Here is a 20,413-nt window from a genome sequence, read left to right on the forward strand (position 1 = left end):
CTCTCTTCATATATAATCATATCATCTGCAAATAAGAATAGTTTGACTTCATCCTTACTGATCTGAATCCCTTTGACTTCTTTTATTCTTGTCTGATGGCTCTGGCTAAAACTTCCAGGACTATATTGAATAGCAGTGGTGAGAGTGGGCATCCTTGTCTGGTTCTGGATCTTAGTGGGAATGCTTCCAGCTTTTCCCCATTCAATAGGAAGTTGGCCATGGGTTTGTCATAAATTACCTTGGTTATGTTGAGGAATGCTCCTTCTAGATTCAATTTGCTTAGAGTTTTCATCATCAAAGGGTGTTGTATTTTCTCAAATGCTTTCTCTGCATCTATTGAGATAATCATATGGTTTTTGTTCTTCAATTTGTTAATGTGATGTATCACATTGATTTGGGAATGTTGTACCATCCTTGCATACCAGGGATAAATCCCATTTGTTCCGGGTGAATGATCTTTCTGATGTGTTGTTGAATTCGATTGGCTAGAATTTTGTTGGATTTTTGCATCTGTTCATCAAGTGAAGTGGTCTGTAGTTCTCTTTCTGTGTTGTGTCATTTCCAGGTTTAAGAATTAAGGTGATACTGGCTTCATCGAGTGAAGTAGGGAGAATTCCCTTTCTTTCAATTGTTTTGAATAGCTTGAGAAGAATTGAGTTAGTTCTTTAAATGGCTGGGGAATTCAGCAGTGAAGACATGCAGTCCTGGGCTTTTCTTTGTTGGGTGGGCTTTTATTGCTGATTGAGTTTGTCTTGGTTATGTGTCTGTTTAGGTTTTCTATGTTTTCATGGCTCAATTGAGGTAGGTTATCTGTCTCCAGGAATTTGTCTATTCCTTCTGGGTTTCTGAGTTTGTTGGCATGTAGCTCTTTGTAGTAATTTCTGATGATTCTTTTTATTTTTGTGATGTCTGTTGTTACATTTCCTTTTTCATCTCTAATTTTATTGATTTGGGTCTTCTCTCCTTTTTTTGTTTAGTTGGGCCAGTGGTATGTCAGTTTTTTTTTTTCTCCCCAAAAATCAGCTCTTTGTTTTGCTGATCTTTTGTTTTTTTTTTTGTTTTTTTTTTTTTTTTGGTTTTAGTTTTGTTGATTTCTTCTCTAATTTTAATTATTAATTTCCTTCTACTGCTTTTGGGTTTGGTTTACTGTTTTTTTTTTTTCCCTAGATCCTTAAGGTGCATAGATAGTTTATTTATTTGGTGCATTTCCAGTTTATTGATGTAGGCACTTATTGCTATAAACTTTGCTATTAACACTGCTTTTGCTGTGTCCCACAAATTTTGATATGTTATATTATTTTTTGTTTCCAGAAATTTTTTAATTTCTCTTTTGGTTTCTTCTATGACCCACTGTTCATTCATGAGCATGTTGTTCATTCTCCATGTGTTTCCATATGATGTAGAGATCCTTTTTTTTTTTTTTTTTGATAATTACATATTTAATGCATCTTGCTTTTAATGGCAGTTTTTAAACACATCATAGACCTTATAACTTACTAAAGATTTTATAATGCTTACAAATTTTATTCTAAAAATATACTTATTTGTTCTGAATGAATAACATTGTCTAGAATATAGAAAAATTAATTATAGTAGCATGTTTACCACCATTATAGTTAAGTTTGTGTATACATACTCAATGTGAAATCCTCTTAGGACTTTCATATCATTAGCCTGAAATCATAAAAGCAGATTAAAGTTTGGCATATGAGATCTCAGTTTGATAGCAGTCGCTTTTTTTTTTTTTTTTTTTTTTTTTTTTTTTTGACAGGCAGAGTGGATAGTGAGAGAGAGAGACAGAGAGAAAGGTCTTCCTTTGCCGTTGGTTCACCCTCCAATGGCCGCCGCGGCCGGCGCGCTGCGGCCGGCGCACCGCGCTGATCCGATGGCAGGAGCCAGGAGCCAGGTGCTTTTCCTGGTCTCCCATGGGGTGCAGGGCCCAAGCACCTGGGCCATCCTCCACTGCACTCCCTGGCCACAGCAGAGGGCTGGCCTGGAAGAGGGGCAACCGGGACAGAATCCGGCGCCCCGACCGGGACTAGAACCCGGTGTGCCGGCGCCGCTAGGCGGAGGATTAGCCTAGTGAGCCGCGGCGCCGGCCAGCAGTCGCTTTAAAACCAGAAACTTGAAGTATCTAGTCAATGTTCTAGGAAAGCTTGGGTATGTGCACTTCCATATAAACATATACATTCTCTCATCCCCCCCCCCCCCCACCAGAATACTCAAGAGGTTCTGCCCTTGTATATCAGTGTCATCAAAAATGGGAGAAAAAGCTAGCAAAGAATATGTCTAAACCATACTTAAAATGGTCTCATTTTTGCAGATGTGCCCAAGACAGTTACCAAGATCTTTAACATGTACTAATGCCATCTTAAACATTCATTCTTCAACAGACTTGAACTAATCACTAATTAGTGACTTGTGAATACATAAGAAATCCTGTACCCATTCATTCCCCAGATTGCATATAGTAAGGCAGCAAATCCAGGCAAGCCCCTGGCAGATCCCAGCTAAAGTGGTTTGCTTATAGAACCCAATAGATTATAAAATCCAATAGAACTAGAAACTTCATTTGATCTGTTTGAAGTTTCTTATTATATTCCCTGTGCAAAAGGGAGATTCTGTATTGCAAGGGACAGCTACAATCACTGTGCACTTTGTGTTACTCTAGAAGTCCGTGTGTATTTCAAAAACACATATTCTAGTTAAATTCCCTAATAGTGTCTATGTTTAATTATATATGCTCTTCCAAATCAATCATAAAACAATTTAAAATGCTGATAGCCTCTGCTACTCACCACATAGACCTGCAGTAAAATATGTTGAAACAAAAAATTAGTCTTCAGGCTCTCTCTAGCAATGCAGATTTGAAAACACTCTGTGAAAGTTCATCTTCATCTGATATTAAAATACTCAGAAACTGAAACAAAATTAAAATGGAAACTAACCACACCACAGGGCATTTATTTTATTTTTTTATTTTATTTTATTTTTTGATAAGCAGAGTTGGACAGTGAGAGAGAGAGAGAGAAAGAGAGAGAAAGGTCTTCCTTTTTCCATTGGTTCACCCCACAAGTGGCCACTATGGCTGGCGTGCTGTGGCTGGCGCGCTGCGCTGATCTGAAGCCAGGAGCCAGGTGCTTCCTCCTGGTCTTCCATGCGGGTGCAGGGCCCAAGCACTTTGGCCATCCTCCACTGCCTTCCCGGGCCACAGCAGAGAGCTGTACTGGAAGAGGAGCAACCAGGACAGAATCTGGCTCCCCGACTGGGACTAGAACCCCGGGGTGCTAGCGCCGCAGGCGGAGGATTAATATAGTGAGCCGCGGCACTGGCCGTCCACAGGGCGTTTGTAAGTCATACTGCTGTGATTAGAAGAAAGGCATAACAGTAAGTGAAAAGGAAAATACCAGTTTCCCATTTGTTCTTCTTGGTGAGTTTTTTATTTTTGTTTTCATTTGGCTTTCTTCTGATTTTATTTCATTAAGTTTATAAAGTGTTCAAAGTACTGTTGGGGCCGGCACTGAGGTGTAGCAGGTAAAGCTGCCACATGTAGTGCCAGCATCCCATATGGGCACCGGTTCAAGGCTTGGCTGCTCCTTTTCTGATCCAGCTCTCTGCTATGGCCTGGGAAAGCAGTGGAAGATGGCCCAAGTCCTTGGGTGCCTGCATCCACATGGGAGACCCAGAAGAAGCTTCTGGCTGCTGTCTTAGGATTAGTGCAGCTATGGCCACTGTGGCCAGTTGGAGAGTTAATCAGTGGATGGAAGACCTCTCTCTTTCTCTGCCTCTCCTTCTCTCTGTAAATAAATAAATCTTAAACAAACAAACAAACAAAAAACAAAAAAAAACTTATCCCTGTTGTAAAGCTTTTGTGGTATTGGGGGGAAATTACTCTGAAATGTAATCCTGGTTCCTTGGGTAGGGGGTGGTGTGGTGAAGTGGCTACCGCAATTGATGGGGGTGTGCATGGGAGGCAGATGAGATAGCATTCTGTTTACATTCAGAGATGTAAACAGAAAACATGGCTTCTCCCAGCAGGCTGCAGATACAGTTGTGGGGAGGGGGTGGCGTGGATGGGCAGGGGTATGCCCAAGTTATCCATCTATTTCCCTATTCTTCCCACTTGAAATTTGAAACACAGTTTGCCTGGCTCTACCGCCCTCTGCTAATCGCAGTTCTGTGGACCTTCAACTTCATATCTTACCTGGTCTGCCCGGGGACAGGGGAAGGTGTGGCGTCAGTCGCCCCATTCTGCTTCTCCACTGCACCTCTGCTGTCTCTGTGACTCTTTGCTCCCTCTGTGTGGACCTGCTCGCTCTCTGCTGGACTCCTGGGCTTCTCCACGGGAAATGCTTGCTGCTCTGTAGCCAGCCTGTATCCCCTTTTGTTATTAACTATCTGTACTTTTTTCCCCACATCCTCACCAGCATTTGTTGTTTGTTGATTTCTGTATGGAAGTCATTCTAATTAGGTTGTGGTAAAACCTCATGGTGGTTTTGATTTGCATTTCCCTGATGGCTAGTGATCCTGAGCATTTTTTCATGTGCCTGTTGGCCATTTGGATTTCCTCTTTTGAAAAATGCCTGTTTAAGTCCTTTGCCCGTATCTTAACTGGGTTGTTTTGCTGTTGTTGAATTTCTTGATCTCTTTATAGATTCTGGTTATTAATCCTTTTTTTTTTAAGATTTATTTATTTATTTGAAAGTCAGAGTTATACAGAGAAGGGAGAGGAAGAGAGAGAGCAAGGTCTTCCATCTGCTGGTTCACTCCCCAGTTGGCCGCAGCGGCTGGAGCTGTGCCAATCCAAAGCCAGGAGCTAGGAGTTTCTTCCAAGTCTCCCACGTGGGTGTAGGGGCCCAAGAGTTGGGCCATTTTCTTTTCTTTTTTTTTTTTTTTTTAAATAGCAGTACACATTTTTTTTTTTTTTTTTTTTTATTTAACAGAGTTAGTGAGAGAGACAGAAAGGTCTTCCCTCCATTGGTTCACCCCCAAAATGGTCACCACGGCCGGGGATACACTGGTCCGAAGCCAGGAGCCAGGTGCTTCCTCCCTGTCTCCCATGTGGGTGCAGGGCCCCAAGTACTTGGGCCATCCTCCACTGCCTTCCCAGGCCACAGCATAGAGCTGGACTGGAAGAGGAGCAACCGGGACTAGAACCGGCGCCCATACAGGATGCCGGCACCGCAGGCGGAGGACCAACCAAGTGAGCCACAGCACCGGCCCTGACTTAGGTCATTTTCTATTGCTTTCTCAGGCCATAGCAGAGAGCTGGATGGGAAGTGGAGCAGCTGGGCCTCGAACTGGCACCCATATGGGATTCTGGTGCTTTGGGCCAGGGCATTAACCTGCTGTGCCACAGCGCCAGCCCTGGTTATTAATACTTTATCAGTTTGCAAATACTTTCTTGCATTCAGTCAGTTTCCTCTTCACATTGCTGAGGTGTTTTTTTTTTGTTTTTGTTTTTGTTTTTGTTTTTTGTTTTGTTTTGTTTTTTAATTCATTTATTTGGGAGTCAGAGTTACACATACAGAGAAGGAGAGGCAGAGAGAGTTCTTCCCTGGTTCAATCCCCAATTTGCCACAATGGCTGGAGCTGCGCCAATCCAACGCCAGGAGCTTCTTCTAGGTCTCCCACGTGGGTGCAGGACCCCAAACAGTTGGGTCATCCTCTACTGCTTTCACAGGCCATAGAGAGCTAGATCAGAAGTGGAGCAGCTGGGATTTGAACTGGCACCCATATGTCATGCCGGCACTTCAGGCAGCAGCTTTACCTGCTACACCACAGAGCTGGCCCCACTTAGTGTTTACTTTGCAGTATAGAAGCTTTTCAATTTTGATGTAATCCTGTTTGTTAATTTTTGCTTTGATTGCCTGTGCTTTTGGGGTCTTTTCCAAGAAGTCTTTGCCTGTGTCAGGGTTTCCCCAATGTCCTCTAGGAATTTGATGATATCAGGTCGTAGATTTAGGTCTTTAATTCATTTTGAGTGGATTTGTTGTATAAGTTGTAAGGTAGGGGTCTTGTTTCATACTTTTGCATGTGGCAATCCAGTTTTCCCAGCACCATTTGTTGAAGACACTTTGCTTCATCTGCAGGTTGTTATTAACTCCTTTGTCAAAGAGAAGCTGGTTGTAGATGCTTGTATTGATTTCTGGAGTTTCTGTTCTGTTCCATTGGTCCATCTGTTTTTGAGCCAGTACCAGACTGTTTTGATTGTAACTGCCCTATAGTATGTCTTGAAATTTGGCACTGTGATGCCTCCGGCTTTGTTTTTATTGTATAAGATTGTCCTAGCTGTTTGAAGTGTCCTGTTTTTCCATATGAATTTCAGGATCTTTTTTGTATATCTGAGAAGATATCTTTGGTATTTTGATTGATATCGCATTGAATCTGTATTTTGCTTTGGGAATTATGGACATTTTGATGGTATTTATTCTCCCAATTCATGACCATGGAAGATTTTTCCATTTTTTTTTTATCTCCAGTTTTACTAATTTTATCTTTGTTCTTTTGGTATTTTCGGCCAGTGGTGTGTCAATTTTGTTTATTTTTTCAAAAAACTAGTTCTTTGTTTTGCTGATAATTTGTATTTTTTTTTTTTTTGGTTTAGATTTGGTTTGCTGTTGTTTTTCTATGTCCTTGAGATGAATTGGTAGCTCATTTATTTGGTGCCTTTTCAATTTCTTGATGTAGGCACCAATTGCTATAAACTTTCCTCTTAACACTGCTTTTGCTGTATTCCATAATTTTTGATATGTTGTACTGTCATCTTCATTTGTTTCCAGAAATTTTTTGATTTCTTCTATGACCCACTGTTCATTCAGGAGCATGTTTTCCAGTCTCCATGTATTTGCATATGTTCTAGAGGTTCTTGAGTTGCTGATTTCAAGCTTCATTCCATGTGGTCCAAGAAGATGCATGGTATGATTTCGATTTTTTTAAATTTGCTGAGACTTGTGACATAGCCTGGTATGTGTCAATCCTAGAGAAAGTACCATGCACTGCTGAGAAGAATGTGTATTCTGCAACTATGGGATGAAAAGTTCTGTGGATATCTGTTAGGTTCATTTGGTTTCTCGTGTCGATTAACTTTGTTGTTTCCTTGCTGATTTTCTGTTTTGTTGATCTGTCCATGCTGAAAGTGGAGTTTTGAAGTTCCTCATTACTATTGTATTGGAGTCTGTGACTCCCTTTAGATCCCTTATATTTCTTTTAAATAGCCAGGTACTTTGTAATTAGGTGTGTATTTTGTTTATAATAGTTACATCACCTGTTGAATTGAACCCTTAGTCATTACATAGTGTCCTTCTTTGTCTCTCTTAACAGTTTTTGTGTTAAAGTCCATTTTGTCTGATGTTAGCATGGCTACACCAGCTCATTTTTGGTTTCTGTTGGCATAGAATGTCTTTCCATCCTTTCACTTTCAGTCTGTCTGCAACTTTGTTGGTGAGATGTGTTTCTTGTAGGCAGCAAATAGATGGGATTTGTTTTTTAATCCATTCAGTCATTCTGTGTGTTTTAACTGGAGAGTAAGGCCTTTTACATTCAAGGTGCCTATTGATAAGTAAAGATTTTGCCCTGCCATTTTCCATAAATATTCCTATTGTTTAATTTGAATTTCTTTTGTACTTTCACTGAGAGATTTCCTGCCTTCACATTCTTTTGTAGTGATTTACATGCTTCTGTGTTTTTGTGTATAGCACATCTTTGAGCATCTTTTGTAGGGCTGAGCAGGTAGTGACAAATTCTTTGGAAGGTCTTTATTTCACTGTCATTCATGAATGAGAGCTTCTCAGGGTGTAGTTTTCTGGGTTGATAGTTTTTTTCACTTGAGATTGTAATATATCTTGCCATTCTGTCCTAGCCTGAAGAGGTCCGATGAGAAGTCCACTCTGAATCTGATTGGAGATCTTCTGAAAGTAATCTGGTGTTTCTCTTGTGCACATTTTAGAATGTTTTCTTTATGTTTTACTGTGGAGAGTTTAACTACAGTATGTTATGTTGAATATCTTTTCTGGTCATGTCTCTCTGAAAGCTGTGTGCTTCCTGTACTTGGATGTCCCTTTCTTTCTCCAAGTTAGGGAAGTTTTCTTTTATTATTTCACAAAAAGGCCTTCTAATCCTTTCTCTTTTTCACTGCTTCAGGTGCTCCTAGGACCCATATGTTGGTTCGTTTGATAGTACCCTATAGATTCCTAACAGTGATTTTTTAGTTTTCCAGTTTCTTCTTGTTTTTCGTCTGACTGTATAATTTCCTGTGCTTTGTCTTCAAAGTCAGGTATTCTTTCGTCAACTTCACCAATTTTGCTGTTAAGGCTTTCTGTTGCATTTTTTATTCTATTGAATTCTTCATTTCCAAGATTTCATTTTGATTTCTCTTTAATATCTTAATTTTGTGGGAGAAATTCTTTCATCTCATGTACAAATTTTTTAGTTTGTGCATTTTTTAAATTCCATGTCTGGCTTTTCTACAATCTCTTCATCTTTATATGTAGTATTGAAGTATTGTGTTCTTTTGGGGGCATCATGTTGTCATCTTTATTCTTGTTTCTTGAGTTGCTGCATTCATTATTGGACATTTGTGGAAATACTGTTGATTTCTTTGTTTTTTCCCCTGTGGTGCCTTTTATCTTTTGACTGTGCCTCTGTGGGTTGCTGGAGTGAATACCTAAAGGTGTGTGGTCTGTGTAGGCAGGGAGCTCTGTTCAGTTTACCTGGGTGAAGGGTGTGGTAAAATCTCTCTCTTTTTTTTTAATCAGAGGGTAGGTTTATTCTGCTCTGTTGCCATAGACTTAGCTCACCTCCTCTCCTCAATGGAGACCAGTGCTGGGGCACAAATCCCAGTGGGATTAGTCTGCTCTCCCACAGGAACTACACAAAGGATCTCTGTATAAGTACAGATTCCGCAGCAGTGACCATCACCAGGGAATCAGGGAACCTTGAGCCTGTGGAGCCTCCCACAATGACTGCCCAAAGTCCCAGCCATACCCTGAGCCCTCCCACACAGCCTCCTGCAGTCACAAGCACCCAGCCTGTTGTTTGTTCTCCCCACCATACTCAGATATCTCCACTCAGCTGGTTGCTGGTTGTTTGGACATGAGCTGGCACAGATGTTACGTGTGTCATAAATGACACCCGCCCTCTATTGGCTTGTTAGAGAATGCTATTGCAGGGCTATGGAGAGAGAAACCTGCCCCGCACCCCTGCCCTTTTTTTTTTCTCCTCTAGTTTGGTAGGTGCACTATCCCCCACGGAGCTCAGAGGCAGATTCCCTCCAGGCTCTTCCCACCGCTTTATCGCCAGTGCCTTAGGCTGCTGCAGACTGGTCTCACCTCAGTCCAGTGCTGGTGCTGACTTTCTCGGCTGTTGGGGTCTAGTTTTGCATGTCCACACCCTCCAAGTTGTCCACAGTGTCTCTCTAATTTGAATGGAGTTTCCTCTGCCGTTTTTCCCTAGCTCTTTCCCTGACTGTACTCGCCAATTTTTTTAAACTTCTCCTACAGTAGAATAGTAAATTCCCTCCCTGTTCCACCATCTTAATCCAATCCCTGTTAACTTTCGATGGCTGAGGCCAGTGTGGCTCTCACTGTTCAGCCATCTTGGATCCTTGGAGAGTTTTCAATTTGATAAATTAAAGCTAGATTAAAAGTGTCTCAATTGATATCTCCTCCATAGTGGTGAAACCTTTTCCTGGCCTATGTACTCTTCATAGTTCTTTTTCTAATGATTGTTTTATTTATTCGAAAGGCAGAGTTAGAGATATCTTCCATCTACTGGTTCACTCCCAGCTGGCCACATGGCTGTAGCTGGGCAAGGCCAAAGCCAGGAGTCCAGAGCTTCTTCCAGGTCTCCCAGGAGGGTACAAGGGCCCAAGGACTTGGACCATCCTCTACTGCTTTCCAAGGCCCATCCTCAGGGAACTAGATTGGAAGCAGAGAAGCTAGAATTCAAATCCATGACATTGCAGGTGGCAGCTTAACCTGTCATGCCACAGTCCTGGCCCCTCTTCATAATTCTACTCACCAGCAGCAGATAATGTGTTCTGTCTTCCTTATATCCATTAAACTCCAAAGAAGGTTTGTTGTTTTTTTTTTTTTTTTTTTTTTTGGTAGCCAAATCTTATTGTCCTTTCATAGACATAAATTGCTGAATATGATTAAGAGAAACAGGACTTTGTTAAAATGTGATAAAAAGTTTCAAAGTTTTTGTATATGTAAATGAAGAATATAACATTGTGAAAAGCATTTTTCTATATGCCATTTTTGATAGTGATGTAAACATTAAACTATGTGTTTGCATTTTTTTCAATATTAGATGTTAAAAACATTTTTGTGCCTAAGAATCAAGGAAGTAGAAGTGAAGAAAGATACTGAAGACATTAATAAACCAAAAAAGTTCATGACTTTCAAGGAAAAGAGAAAAACTCTATCACGAATGCAGAGAAAGGTTTGATTTATTTCCTTTTTTGTTAAATGTTTGTTTTACTGTATCTTGGCTAAAATCATAATATTGGCATAGGTAAGAATTCATAGTTAAATCATAAAAATAAAAATTTTGAATCTTTGATCTGCTGGTTCACTTCCCAAATGGCCACAATGGCCAGAGCTAAGCCAGTCCAAAATGAGGCGCTTCTTCCGGGTCTCCCATGTGGGTGCAGGGGCCCAAGTACTTGGGCCATCTTCCACTGCTTTCCCAGGTACATTTGCAGGGTGTTGGATGGAAGTGGGGCAGCTGAAACTCAAACTCGTACCCCTATGAGATGCAGGCACTGGCCCTTCAAATTTATTTAAAACTGAAAAAATAATTTCCAGAATATCTGTTTTTGAATTGGTTTAATAAGTTTTAGAAAACATGGCAGAATTGTCAAAAAGATGATAGTTATAAACAAATGAAGGTAGGCCGGTGCCAGGGCTCACTAGGCTAATCCTCTACCTGCAGCGCCGGCACGTCGGGTTCTAGTCCCAGTTGGGGCTCCGGATTCTGTCCCGGTTGCCCCTCTTCCAGGTCAGCTCTCTGCTGTGGCCCAGGAGTGCAGTGGAGGATGGCCCAAGTGCTTGGGCCCTGCACCCGCATGGGAGACCAGGAGAAGCACCTGGCTCCTGGCTTCGGATCAACGCAGTGCGCTGGCCCCAGCAGCCATTGGGGGGTGAACCAACAGAAAAAGGAAGACCTTTCTCTCTGTCTCTCTCTCTCACTGTCCCCTCTGCCTGTCAAAAAATAAATAAGTAAATAAATAAAATTAAAAAAAAATAAACAAATGAAGGTAAATAGTTTAATTATTTATACCTGCCATTCTAATATATTTGAGTATCTATTGGGTATAGCACATACATAGCCATGGTTGGGAGGACAAAAATTAAATTAGAACAGCTAGAACTTAAAATTTTTTTATTGATATTTGGGAGGTAGAGAGAACAGAGACAGAGGCAACAGAGAAAGCCCCTGTTCACTGGTTCACTCTTCAAAAGTTCAGTTTAGCAACCATTGTTCACTACTCTTATAGGGTTAAGAAGTTGGAGAAACAAGTGTTTTACTGAGTTTCTATTTAAGGTCTTGTTTCATTCATTGTATGTAAATGTGATTCTGTTTTTCTTTTTATTTATTTATTTGAGAGAGTTACAGACAGGGAGAGACAGAGAAAGAGGTCTTCCATTCACTGGTTCACTTTCCAAATGGCCACAAAGACTGGAGCTGGGCCAGTCTGCAACTAGGGGCCAGGAACTTCTTTCGGGTCTCCCACGTGGGTACAGGGCCCCAAATAGTTGGGCCATCTTTCACTACTTTCTCAGACCATCAACAGGGAGCTGGATTGGAAGTGGAGCAGCTGGGACTCAAGCTGGCACCCTTATGGGATGCCTGTGCCACAGGTGGAGGCTTAACCTACTGTGCTACAGCACTGGCCCCAAGCTGGTGTTCTGATATGGATAGATGACATAGCAAGAGATGGCTTAACCTGCTGTACCCTCAGTGCTGGCCTTGGAAGTGTTGTTGATGCCTGACATCCATGTTATAGATTATTTTAACTTTAGGAATTATTTTGAGGCTTAGCATGTTCTTCCTTTTCTCTTTAATCTTCTTTGAAAAATTTAAATTGAAGTTGTAGAAAATGATAGCATATCCCATATATCCACCATTCAGAATGAGAAGATATTAATAGATTGACTTCAGTTTTGCCCTTGAGAAGAAAGAAACCATTGAGAAGAGGTGGGAATCACCTTTGTTTCTCTTTCTGATCTCTCTTTCCTGCCTTCCTCCCAGGAGGCAACTGCCACTTGAATTTGGTTTGTATACCTCTTTTTTTATTTTTGCTTATATGTGCATTTATAGATAACTTGTAGGTATTGTGTGTGGATTGTTTATAACATACACATATTCTGCTGTTTTCATGTAGTGGCATGTGCTCTTCCTTTCTTTCCCCCCTGATCTATTTCCAGTGGAAGAAAGCAGAGGAGAGACTGGAGCGGGAGCTTCTGGAGGCGGAGGCTTCAGAGAGCACGGAAAAGAAGCTTAGACTGGTAGGCAGTCTCACATTCTGCTACGCTTTAGGCAGTTAGGATTCTAACAAGAAACCTGTTGTCTGAATTTGTGGTTGTACAGCTCTGGTTTACTTCATGAGACTTAGATACGTGAATTTTATAATATGCAAGAAACATGATGTGATCAGTGCTAGTTTTATGAAATTATTGGATGTGTGTTCTCATTCTGTTAAAATTCCTAGTACTGAATTGCAGGGAAGGGTGGTAAGGAAAAGAGAAGGGAAGGTTGAGCTTTGAAAGTCAAGATTTATTAACTCAAGAGACAACATACCATATTATGCTAATATTGTTGTGTCTGTTTTATCTGCCAGCACACAGAAACTCTGAATATTGTGTTTGTAACCTACTTCAGAATATTGAAGAAGGCACAGAAGTCACCTCTCCTGCCAGCAGTTCTAGAAGGTCTTGCCAAGTAAGGGCTGTGTTGGTTAAAACCTTTTAGATTATAAATAAATAAATAAATAAATAAATAAGACCAAAGTAATCCTGAATTTCACAAAATTCATTGATGATGAGCCAGTGCCCTCAGTTCTGCTTCCCTTTTAGTCAGCCACGTTGAATCTGTTTACAACAATGGACTCTTGGTTTTCTCATCTCAAAACTTGTATTTTGAGGGGCCGGTGCTGTGGTGTGGTGGGTGGGGCTGCTGCCTGCAGTGCCAGCATCCCATATGGACACCGGTTTGAGCCCCAGCTCTTCCACTTCTGATCCAGCTCTTTGCTATGGCCTGGGAAAGCAGTGGAGGATGGCCCACATCCTTGTGCACCTGCACTTGGGTGGGAGACCCGGAGGAAGCTCCTGATTCCTGGCTTTGGATGGGTGCAGCTCCAGCCGTTGTGGCCATCTGGGGAGTGAGCCAGTGGATGGAGGACCTCTCTCACTGCCTCTGCTTCTTTATGACTCTGCCTTTCAAATAAATGAATAGATCTTTTTTTTAAAAAAAAGGGGGGGGGGAGGGTAACTTTATTTATTTTTTTTAAGATTTTATTTATTTGAGAGGTAGAGTTACAGATAGTGAGAGGGAGAGACAGAGAGAATGGTGTGCCTTCCACTGGTCACTCCCTAAATGGCCTCAACAGCCGGAGCAATGCTGATCAGGAGCTAGGAGCCAGGAGCTTCCTCCGGGTCTCCAGCTTGGGTGCAGGGGCCCAAGCACTTGGGCCATCTATTGCTTTCCCAGGCCATAGCAGAGAGCTGGATTGGAAGAGGAGCAGTCAGGGCTAGAACCGGCGCCCATATGGGATGCTGGTGCCGCAGGTGGAGCATTAACCTACTGTGCACAGCACCGACCCTGCAAAAACTTGTATTTTAAGATCTTCACAAATTCTTCCCTTGTGCTTTAGTAAATGCTAGATATCTGTAAGGTCTTAAGGCTCATGTCTCAGTTCTTGGTTCTTTTTACTTATGTTGATTATCTACCATCACACTTTGAGTGGCTCATGCCAGTCGTCTATTTTAATCCAGTTTGTACATCATTTCTCTAGTCCTGCATAATCTATTCCTGCTGAAAAAGGTCTTTGTATATTCTCCCTCTCTCTCTCTTTCTTTTTTAATTGATTAATTTATTTGAAAGGCAGAGTTAGAGAAAAGGAGAGACAGAAATATCTTCCATTCGCTGGTTCACTCTTCAAATGGCCACAACTGCCAGGGCTGGGGTAGGCTGCAGCCAGAGACCAGAAGTTTCTTCCGGGTCTCAGGGAAGTAGCAGGGGTCTGAGTACTTGGGCCACCTTCCACTGTTTTCCCAGGTGCATTAGCAGGGAGCTGGATTGTAAGTAGAGCAGCTGGAACCCAAATTGGCACCCAAATGGGATGCTGGCATTGCAAATCACTGTCTTTACCTGCCACAGTGCCTTGCATATTCTTTCAACACTGGTGAATGACCTTGTAGGAGAATGAGAGTTGTATAATGGTTGTTATAATAGCTTTTCATAATTATTTGAGGTAGTATCTAGTAAGAATATTATGTGAATTATGCATACATACAGTCCCTCTCCCTCTCTCACTCCCTGCACCTCCTCCAAAGCATCTGAGTTTCCTGCATGGGTGGCCAGGGCCCAAGTACTTTGGCTGTCTACCAGTGCTTTCCAAGGCAAATTAGCAGGGAGCTGGATTGGAAGTGGAGCATCTGGGACTTGAACTGGTGCTCATGTAGGGTGCCAGTGTTGCAGGTGGCTTTACCTGCTACACCACGTGCTGGCCCTGAACATGTTATTCCTAAGGTCTTTTTCTAAGATTTACATAGGGTCAAAGACTTCACTAATATTGAATGGTATTCTGACTTTAATCTACACAGTATCTGATATATTAAATGGAATATTCACATTTAGTAGCCCAAAATATCATTTCTCTTTAATTCTGTTAGTACTCTCCATTATTTCTAGAAATAGAAACCCAGGGCACTCGTAATTTTTTGGGTATCACTTAGATAATTAAGAGCAGAGCCTAAACTAGATACCAGTTCTAGTATTATTTCCTTAAAAAAAATTATTTTCAAAGGCCAAAAGAGAGACACCTTCCATTCACTGATTCGTCCCCTACCAGACGCTCTGGAGCAGGTTGGGTGGCAGAGACTCAACTACTTGAGACATTTGCTGCCTCCCAGGACCTGCAGTAGCAGGGAAGTTAGAATTGGAAGCAGAGTTGACTCAAACCTGGGCTCTCCCATGGACGCAGTTGTTTTAATAGGTGTCTTAATGCTTTGTCTAATGCCTAGCCCCTATTTCCATTTTAAAGCTATCATAGCATATAGTCCATATTTTTATGAGTGGCAAAATCTTTCCTCTTTTCTCTCTTCTTAGCACTGATTTTCTTAGAAGCTGATACTTCTGGCTCCTCCTGTATGACTTAGAGTAGTGCTGGAGAAATTATCAACTTTGCTCAGGGATATTTGATCTCAGTGACTTCCTTCTCAGGGCAGAGGTCATTTTGTGGTATTTTTAGTCTGTTTCGTGTATTTTAGTCTGTCTCGTGTACTCTAGTGCTCAGTGTGTGAATTGTCAGGCCAATGAATCAATTAAAAGTATTGATAATTGCCACTACCTCTATCGTAGCTAATATTCTGAAATAAACAACATTAAAAAATTCAGAAATCAGTGTTTATCTGCTTTATTTCTGCTTTCAGGATTTCTGATAACTAAGTTTTGTTTGATTTTAGGTTTGCTCACCTTATAAATGTCGAGTTTTTTGATGATTTATTAGTAGTTCTTCATACTCTCATTGAGTCTGGTGTAAGTAACTCTTATTGCTGAATTACTTTTTAAAGATATTAATGGTAATTATAATTTTTAATGATTTTTTTTTTTTTAAGGAGCTAAGCTATCAAGAAAGTCTGCACTGTGTCCAGACTGCTTTTCATATTCTTTCTGGGCAAGGTAAGCCTTTTTTTTTTTAAAAAAAAAAAAAAAAAAACCAAAACAAAACATTGATTGATTTGTTTGAAAGTTAACTCTAAACAGAGAAAGAGAAAGATCTTCTATCCACTGGCTCACTCCCTAGATTACTGCAACAGCCAGGGCTGAGTGAGGCTGAAGTCAGGAGTCAGGAGTTTCATATGGGTCTCCTATATGGGTGGCAGGGGCCCAGACACTTGGGCCATCTTCAGCTTCTTTTTCCAGGCCATTAGCAGGGAGCTGTTTTGGAAGTGGAGCAGCTGGGATGTGAACCAGTGCCCATGTGGGATGCCAGCTTTATAGGCAGTGGCTTCACCATTATCCCACAGTGCCAGCCCTAAGATTTTTTTAAGATTATTATTTTAAAATAGAGCTATAGAGAGGGAGAGACAAAGAAAGAGAAATCTTCCATCTGCTGGTTCACTCCCAAAATGGCTGAAACAGCTAAGTCTGGGCCAGGCTGAGGCCAGTAGTTCAGGTGGGTAGAAGGGACCTAGGTATGTGGGCCATTCTCTGCTGCATTACCAGGGAGCTGGATTGGAAGCCGAATAGTTGGGTCTCTAGCTGATGCTCTCAGGAGAGATACTAGAGTCAACAAGCGTGGCTTAACCTGCTATGCCACATCACTAGCTGCAAGATATTTCCCCAGTGAATTTTATTTTTTTAAGAATTATTTACGGCGGTTCCACGGCTCACTAGGCTAATCCTCCGCCTGTGGCGCTGGCACTTTGGGTTCTAGTCCAGGTTGGGGCGCCGGTTCTGCCCCGGTTGCTCCTCTTCCAGTCCAGCTCTCTGCCGTGGCCCAGGAAGGCAGTGGAGGATGGCCCAAGTGCTTGGCCCTGCACCTACATGGGAGACCAGGAGGAAGCACCTGGCTTCTGACTTCGGATTGGCACAGCACGCTGGCCGTAGCGGCCATTTAGGGGGTGAACCAAGGGAAGGAAGAACTTTCTCTCTGTCTCTCTCTCTCACTGTCTAACTCTGCCTGTCAAAAAAGAAAAAAAAACTAATTATTTATTTTGGAAGGTAAGGTTATGGAGAGGCAGAGAGAGAGAGAGAGATTGTCCATCCTCTGGTTCACTCCCCAAATGGCTGCAGCAGCTGGAGCCAGGAATTTCTTCTGGGTCTCCCACGCGGGTTCAGGGGCCCAAGGACTTGGGCCATTTTCTGCTATTTCCCAGGCTATAGCAGAGAGCTGGATCAGAAGTGGAGTGGCTGGGTCTAGAACCGGCACCCATATGGGATGCCAACACTACAGCTGGCAGCTTTACCTGCTATGGGACAGCGCTGCCCCCCAGTCAAGGAGTTTTTGTTTGTTTGTTTGTTTTTATTTGAAAGGCAGAGTTGCAGAGACAGAGAGAGAGAGAGGTCTTCCATCTGCTGGTTCACTCCCCAGATGGCCACAACTGTGGGAGCTGCGCCCATCCGGAGCCAAGAGCTTCTTCTGGGTCTCCCACTTGGGTGCAGGGGCCCAAGGACTTGGGCCATCTTCTACTGCTTTCCCAGGCCATAGCAGAGAGCTGGATCGGAAGTGGAGCAGCTGGGACTCTTACTAGTGCCCATATGGGATGCCATCACTGCAGTCAGAGGCCTTACCTGCTATGCCATAGTACCCCCACCTTCCTTTCCCCCCCGGACAAGTTTTGTTTGCTTCATTTTTGGAGGCTGTAAATATACCTAATTAGTATTTATTATTATTTAAAAGGTGATGTTCTGAATATTGATCCAATGAAGTTCTATACACATCTCTACAAAACACTGTTCAAGTTACATGCAGGTATGTATGTTTAGATATTTCTCTATTACAGACTTGCCTCTTAAGAATATATTACGTCTAGAATTACAGTCAATCGTGGATGAGAAATAAGAATGGGTACATAAAATGTTGGCTTCCCAGTGCCATAAATATGTATTTAACTTGGGTAAGACTTGGAGAGAGAATTTTCAGAATTGACTGGAGGTGCAGTAACTATAGCCCACTGCATCTTTTAGTAGTTCACCAGTACTACTTCATTGGTTAGGAAAATGGTTTAGGATTAGTGCAACAGTTCATCTTGGGTTTTTCTCAAGTTAAGTGAAATTTGCATAATGCAGAAATAAAGAGTACAGCCCTGATGGATGTGTGTGCTGTTTCAGGTGCTACCAATGAAGGTGTAGAGATTGTACTCCAGTGCCTTGACATCATGCTAACCAAGCGCAGAAAGCAAGTTTCTCAACAACGAGCCCTGGCTTTCATCAAGCGCCTTTGTACCCTTGCTCTTCATGTTCTTCCAAATTCAAGCATTGGCATTTTAGCTACTACCAGAGTATTAATGCATGTAAGTAGTAATACAGATGAACAGAGCTTAGTTCTTAGTGGTGCAGTGACATTTTGTTGTTATTTTTTAAAGATTTACTTATTAAAGTCAGAGTTAGAAAGATATTCCATCTGCTGGTTCATTCCCCAGATGGCTGCAGTGGCCAGTGCTGAGCCAGGATAAAGCCAGGAGCATCATCTAGGTCTCCCACATTGGTGTCGGGCCCAAACATTTGGGTCATCTTCTGCTTTTTCCTGGCCATTAGCAGATAGCTGGATTGGAAATGAAGCAGCCAGGACCTGAATCAGAGCCCATATGGATGCTGGCTCTGCAGGCAGTGTCTTTACCCAGTATGCCACAGCAAATATTTCTATAAGAAAGATTTTTTTTTTTTTTTTTTTTTTTTTTACAGGCAGAGTGGACAGTGAGAGAGAGACAGAAAGGTGTTCCTTTGCCATTGGTTCACCCTCCAATGGCCGCCGTGGCTGGCGCGCTGCAGCCGGTGCACTGCGCTGATCCGATGGCAGGAGCCAGGTACTTATCCTGGTCTCCCATGGGGTGCAGGGCCCAAGCACTTGGGCCATCCTCCACTGCACTCCCTGGCCACAGCAGAGAGCTGGCCTGGAAGAGGGGCAACCGGGACAGAATCCGGCGCCCCGACCGGGACTAGAACCCGGTGTTCCGGCACCGCAAGGCGGAGGATTAGCCTAGTGAGCCGCGGTGCCAGCCAAGAAACATCTTTACAAGTGGGATTTCAGGGTGAAAAGAATATCTTCTGTTGGAAGGTAAATTATATTCAAAGCAAGCCAAGATAAAACATAATCTTGCAATTTTTGTTTTATAATATAAACCCCCTTTTTTCCTTAAAGATTTATTTTTTGTGGCATAGTGGATTAAGCCTCTGCGTTTGATGCTAGCATCCCATATGGGTGCTGGTTCAGGATCTAGCTGTTTCCTTCCAATCCAGCTCCCTGCTAATGTGCCTTGGAGAGCAGCAGAGGATGAACCAAGTGCTTAGGCTCCTGCACCAATATGAGAGACCTGGAAGAAGCTCTGGGCTCCTGGCTTTGGGCTGGCTTGGCCCTGGTAATTGCAGCTATCTGGAAAGTGAACCAGTGGATGGAAGATTTCTCTCTGTGTGTGTGTCTCTGTCTGTGACATTGCCTGTCACATAAGTTAAAAACAACAAAAAAATTTATTTATGTGAAAGAGTCACGGAGAGATCCTCCATCTGCCAGTTCACTCCCCAGGCAGCTGCAACAGCCAGGCTGAAACCAGGAGCCAAGAGTTCTGTCAGGGCCTTATAGCTCTTATACAACCATAAATTAAAACGTAAATACAAGTACAGACCAATAATATCTTTCTTTAAAAAGATATTTATTTGAAAGGCACAAAGAAGGATATAACTTCATCTGCTAGTTAACTGCCCAAATGCCTGCAATAGCTTGTTTTGGGCAAGGCTGAAGGTAGGGGTGAGGAATGCCTCCCACTTTGGTGGCAGGAACTCAAGTACTTAAGCCATCCTCTGCTGCTTTCCAAGTGGCAATAGCACAGAGCTAGATTGGAAGTGGAATAGTCAAGACATGAACAGGCACACCAATATGGAATGCCTGCAACCCCACCTTCAACTTAACCTATTGTTCCACAGTGCCTGCCTCAACATTCTTTAAATAACAGTATTCATTTTAATTAATTTCTCTCTCTCTCTTAAGATTTATTTTTTTATTTATTTGAGGGACAAAGTTACAGAGAGAGGGAGAGACAGAAAGATTTTCCATCTGCTGGTTCACAATCCAAATGGCCTCAATGACCGGAGCTGAGCTGATCTGAAGCCAGCAGTCAGGAGCCAAGAGCTTCCTCAGGGTCTGCCATGGGGGTGCAATGACCAAGCCCTGGGGCCATCTTCCACTGCTTTCCAGGTCATAGCAGTGAACTGGATTTGAAGAGGAGCAGCTGGTACAGGAACCGGCACCCATCTGGGATGCCGGCGCTTAAGGTGGCAGCTTTACCTGCTCCACCACAGCACCGGCCTTAATTCTTTCTTTTTTAAGAAGATGTATTTAATTGAAAGAGGGAGGGAGAGACAGAGGTTTTCTATCTGTTGGTTCATTTCCTAAATGGCTGCAATAGCCGGAGCTGGGCCAGGCCAAAGCCAGAAGCTTCATCCAGTTCTCCCAGAAGGAATCAGGGGC

The 20,413-nt window shown here is 42.5% G+C and overlaps 1 protein-coding gene across 1 annotated transcript in view; it reads left to right on the plus strand.

Moving 5' to 3' along the window:
- NOC3L (NOC3 like DNA replication regulator) overlaps positions 1 to 20,413 on the plus strand; it is a 55,592-nt gene that overhangs the window by 27,327 nt on the left and 7,852 nt on the right. The window contains exons 11-17 of the mRNA XM_002718388.5: positions 10,312 to 10,443; positions 12,432 to 12,512; positions 12,845 to 12,945; positions 15,690 to 15,762; positions 15,843 to 15,906; positions 17,630 to 17,701; positions 18,061 to 18,242. Coding sequence (XP_002718434.1) covers positions 10,312 to 10,443; positions 12,432 to 12,512; positions 12,845 to 12,945; positions 15,690 to 15,762; positions 15,843 to 15,906; positions 17,630 to 17,701; positions 18,061 to 18,242 — 705 coding nt within the window. The remainder of the gene's footprint in view (positions 1 to 10,311; positions 10,444 to 12,431; positions 12,513 to 12,844; positions 12,946 to 15,689; positions 15,763 to 15,842; positions 15,907 to 17,629; positions 17,702 to 18,060; positions 18,243 to 20,413) is intronic.

Source organism: Oryctolagus cuniculus, chromosome 15 (genome assembly GCF_964237555.1).
Source record: "Oryctolagus cuniculus chromosome 15, mOryCun1.1, whole genome shotgun sequence".
Classification (NCBI taxonomy): domain Eukaryota; kingdom Metazoa; phylum Chordata; class Mammalia; order Lagomorpha; family Leporidae; genus Oryctolagus; species Oryctolagus cuniculus.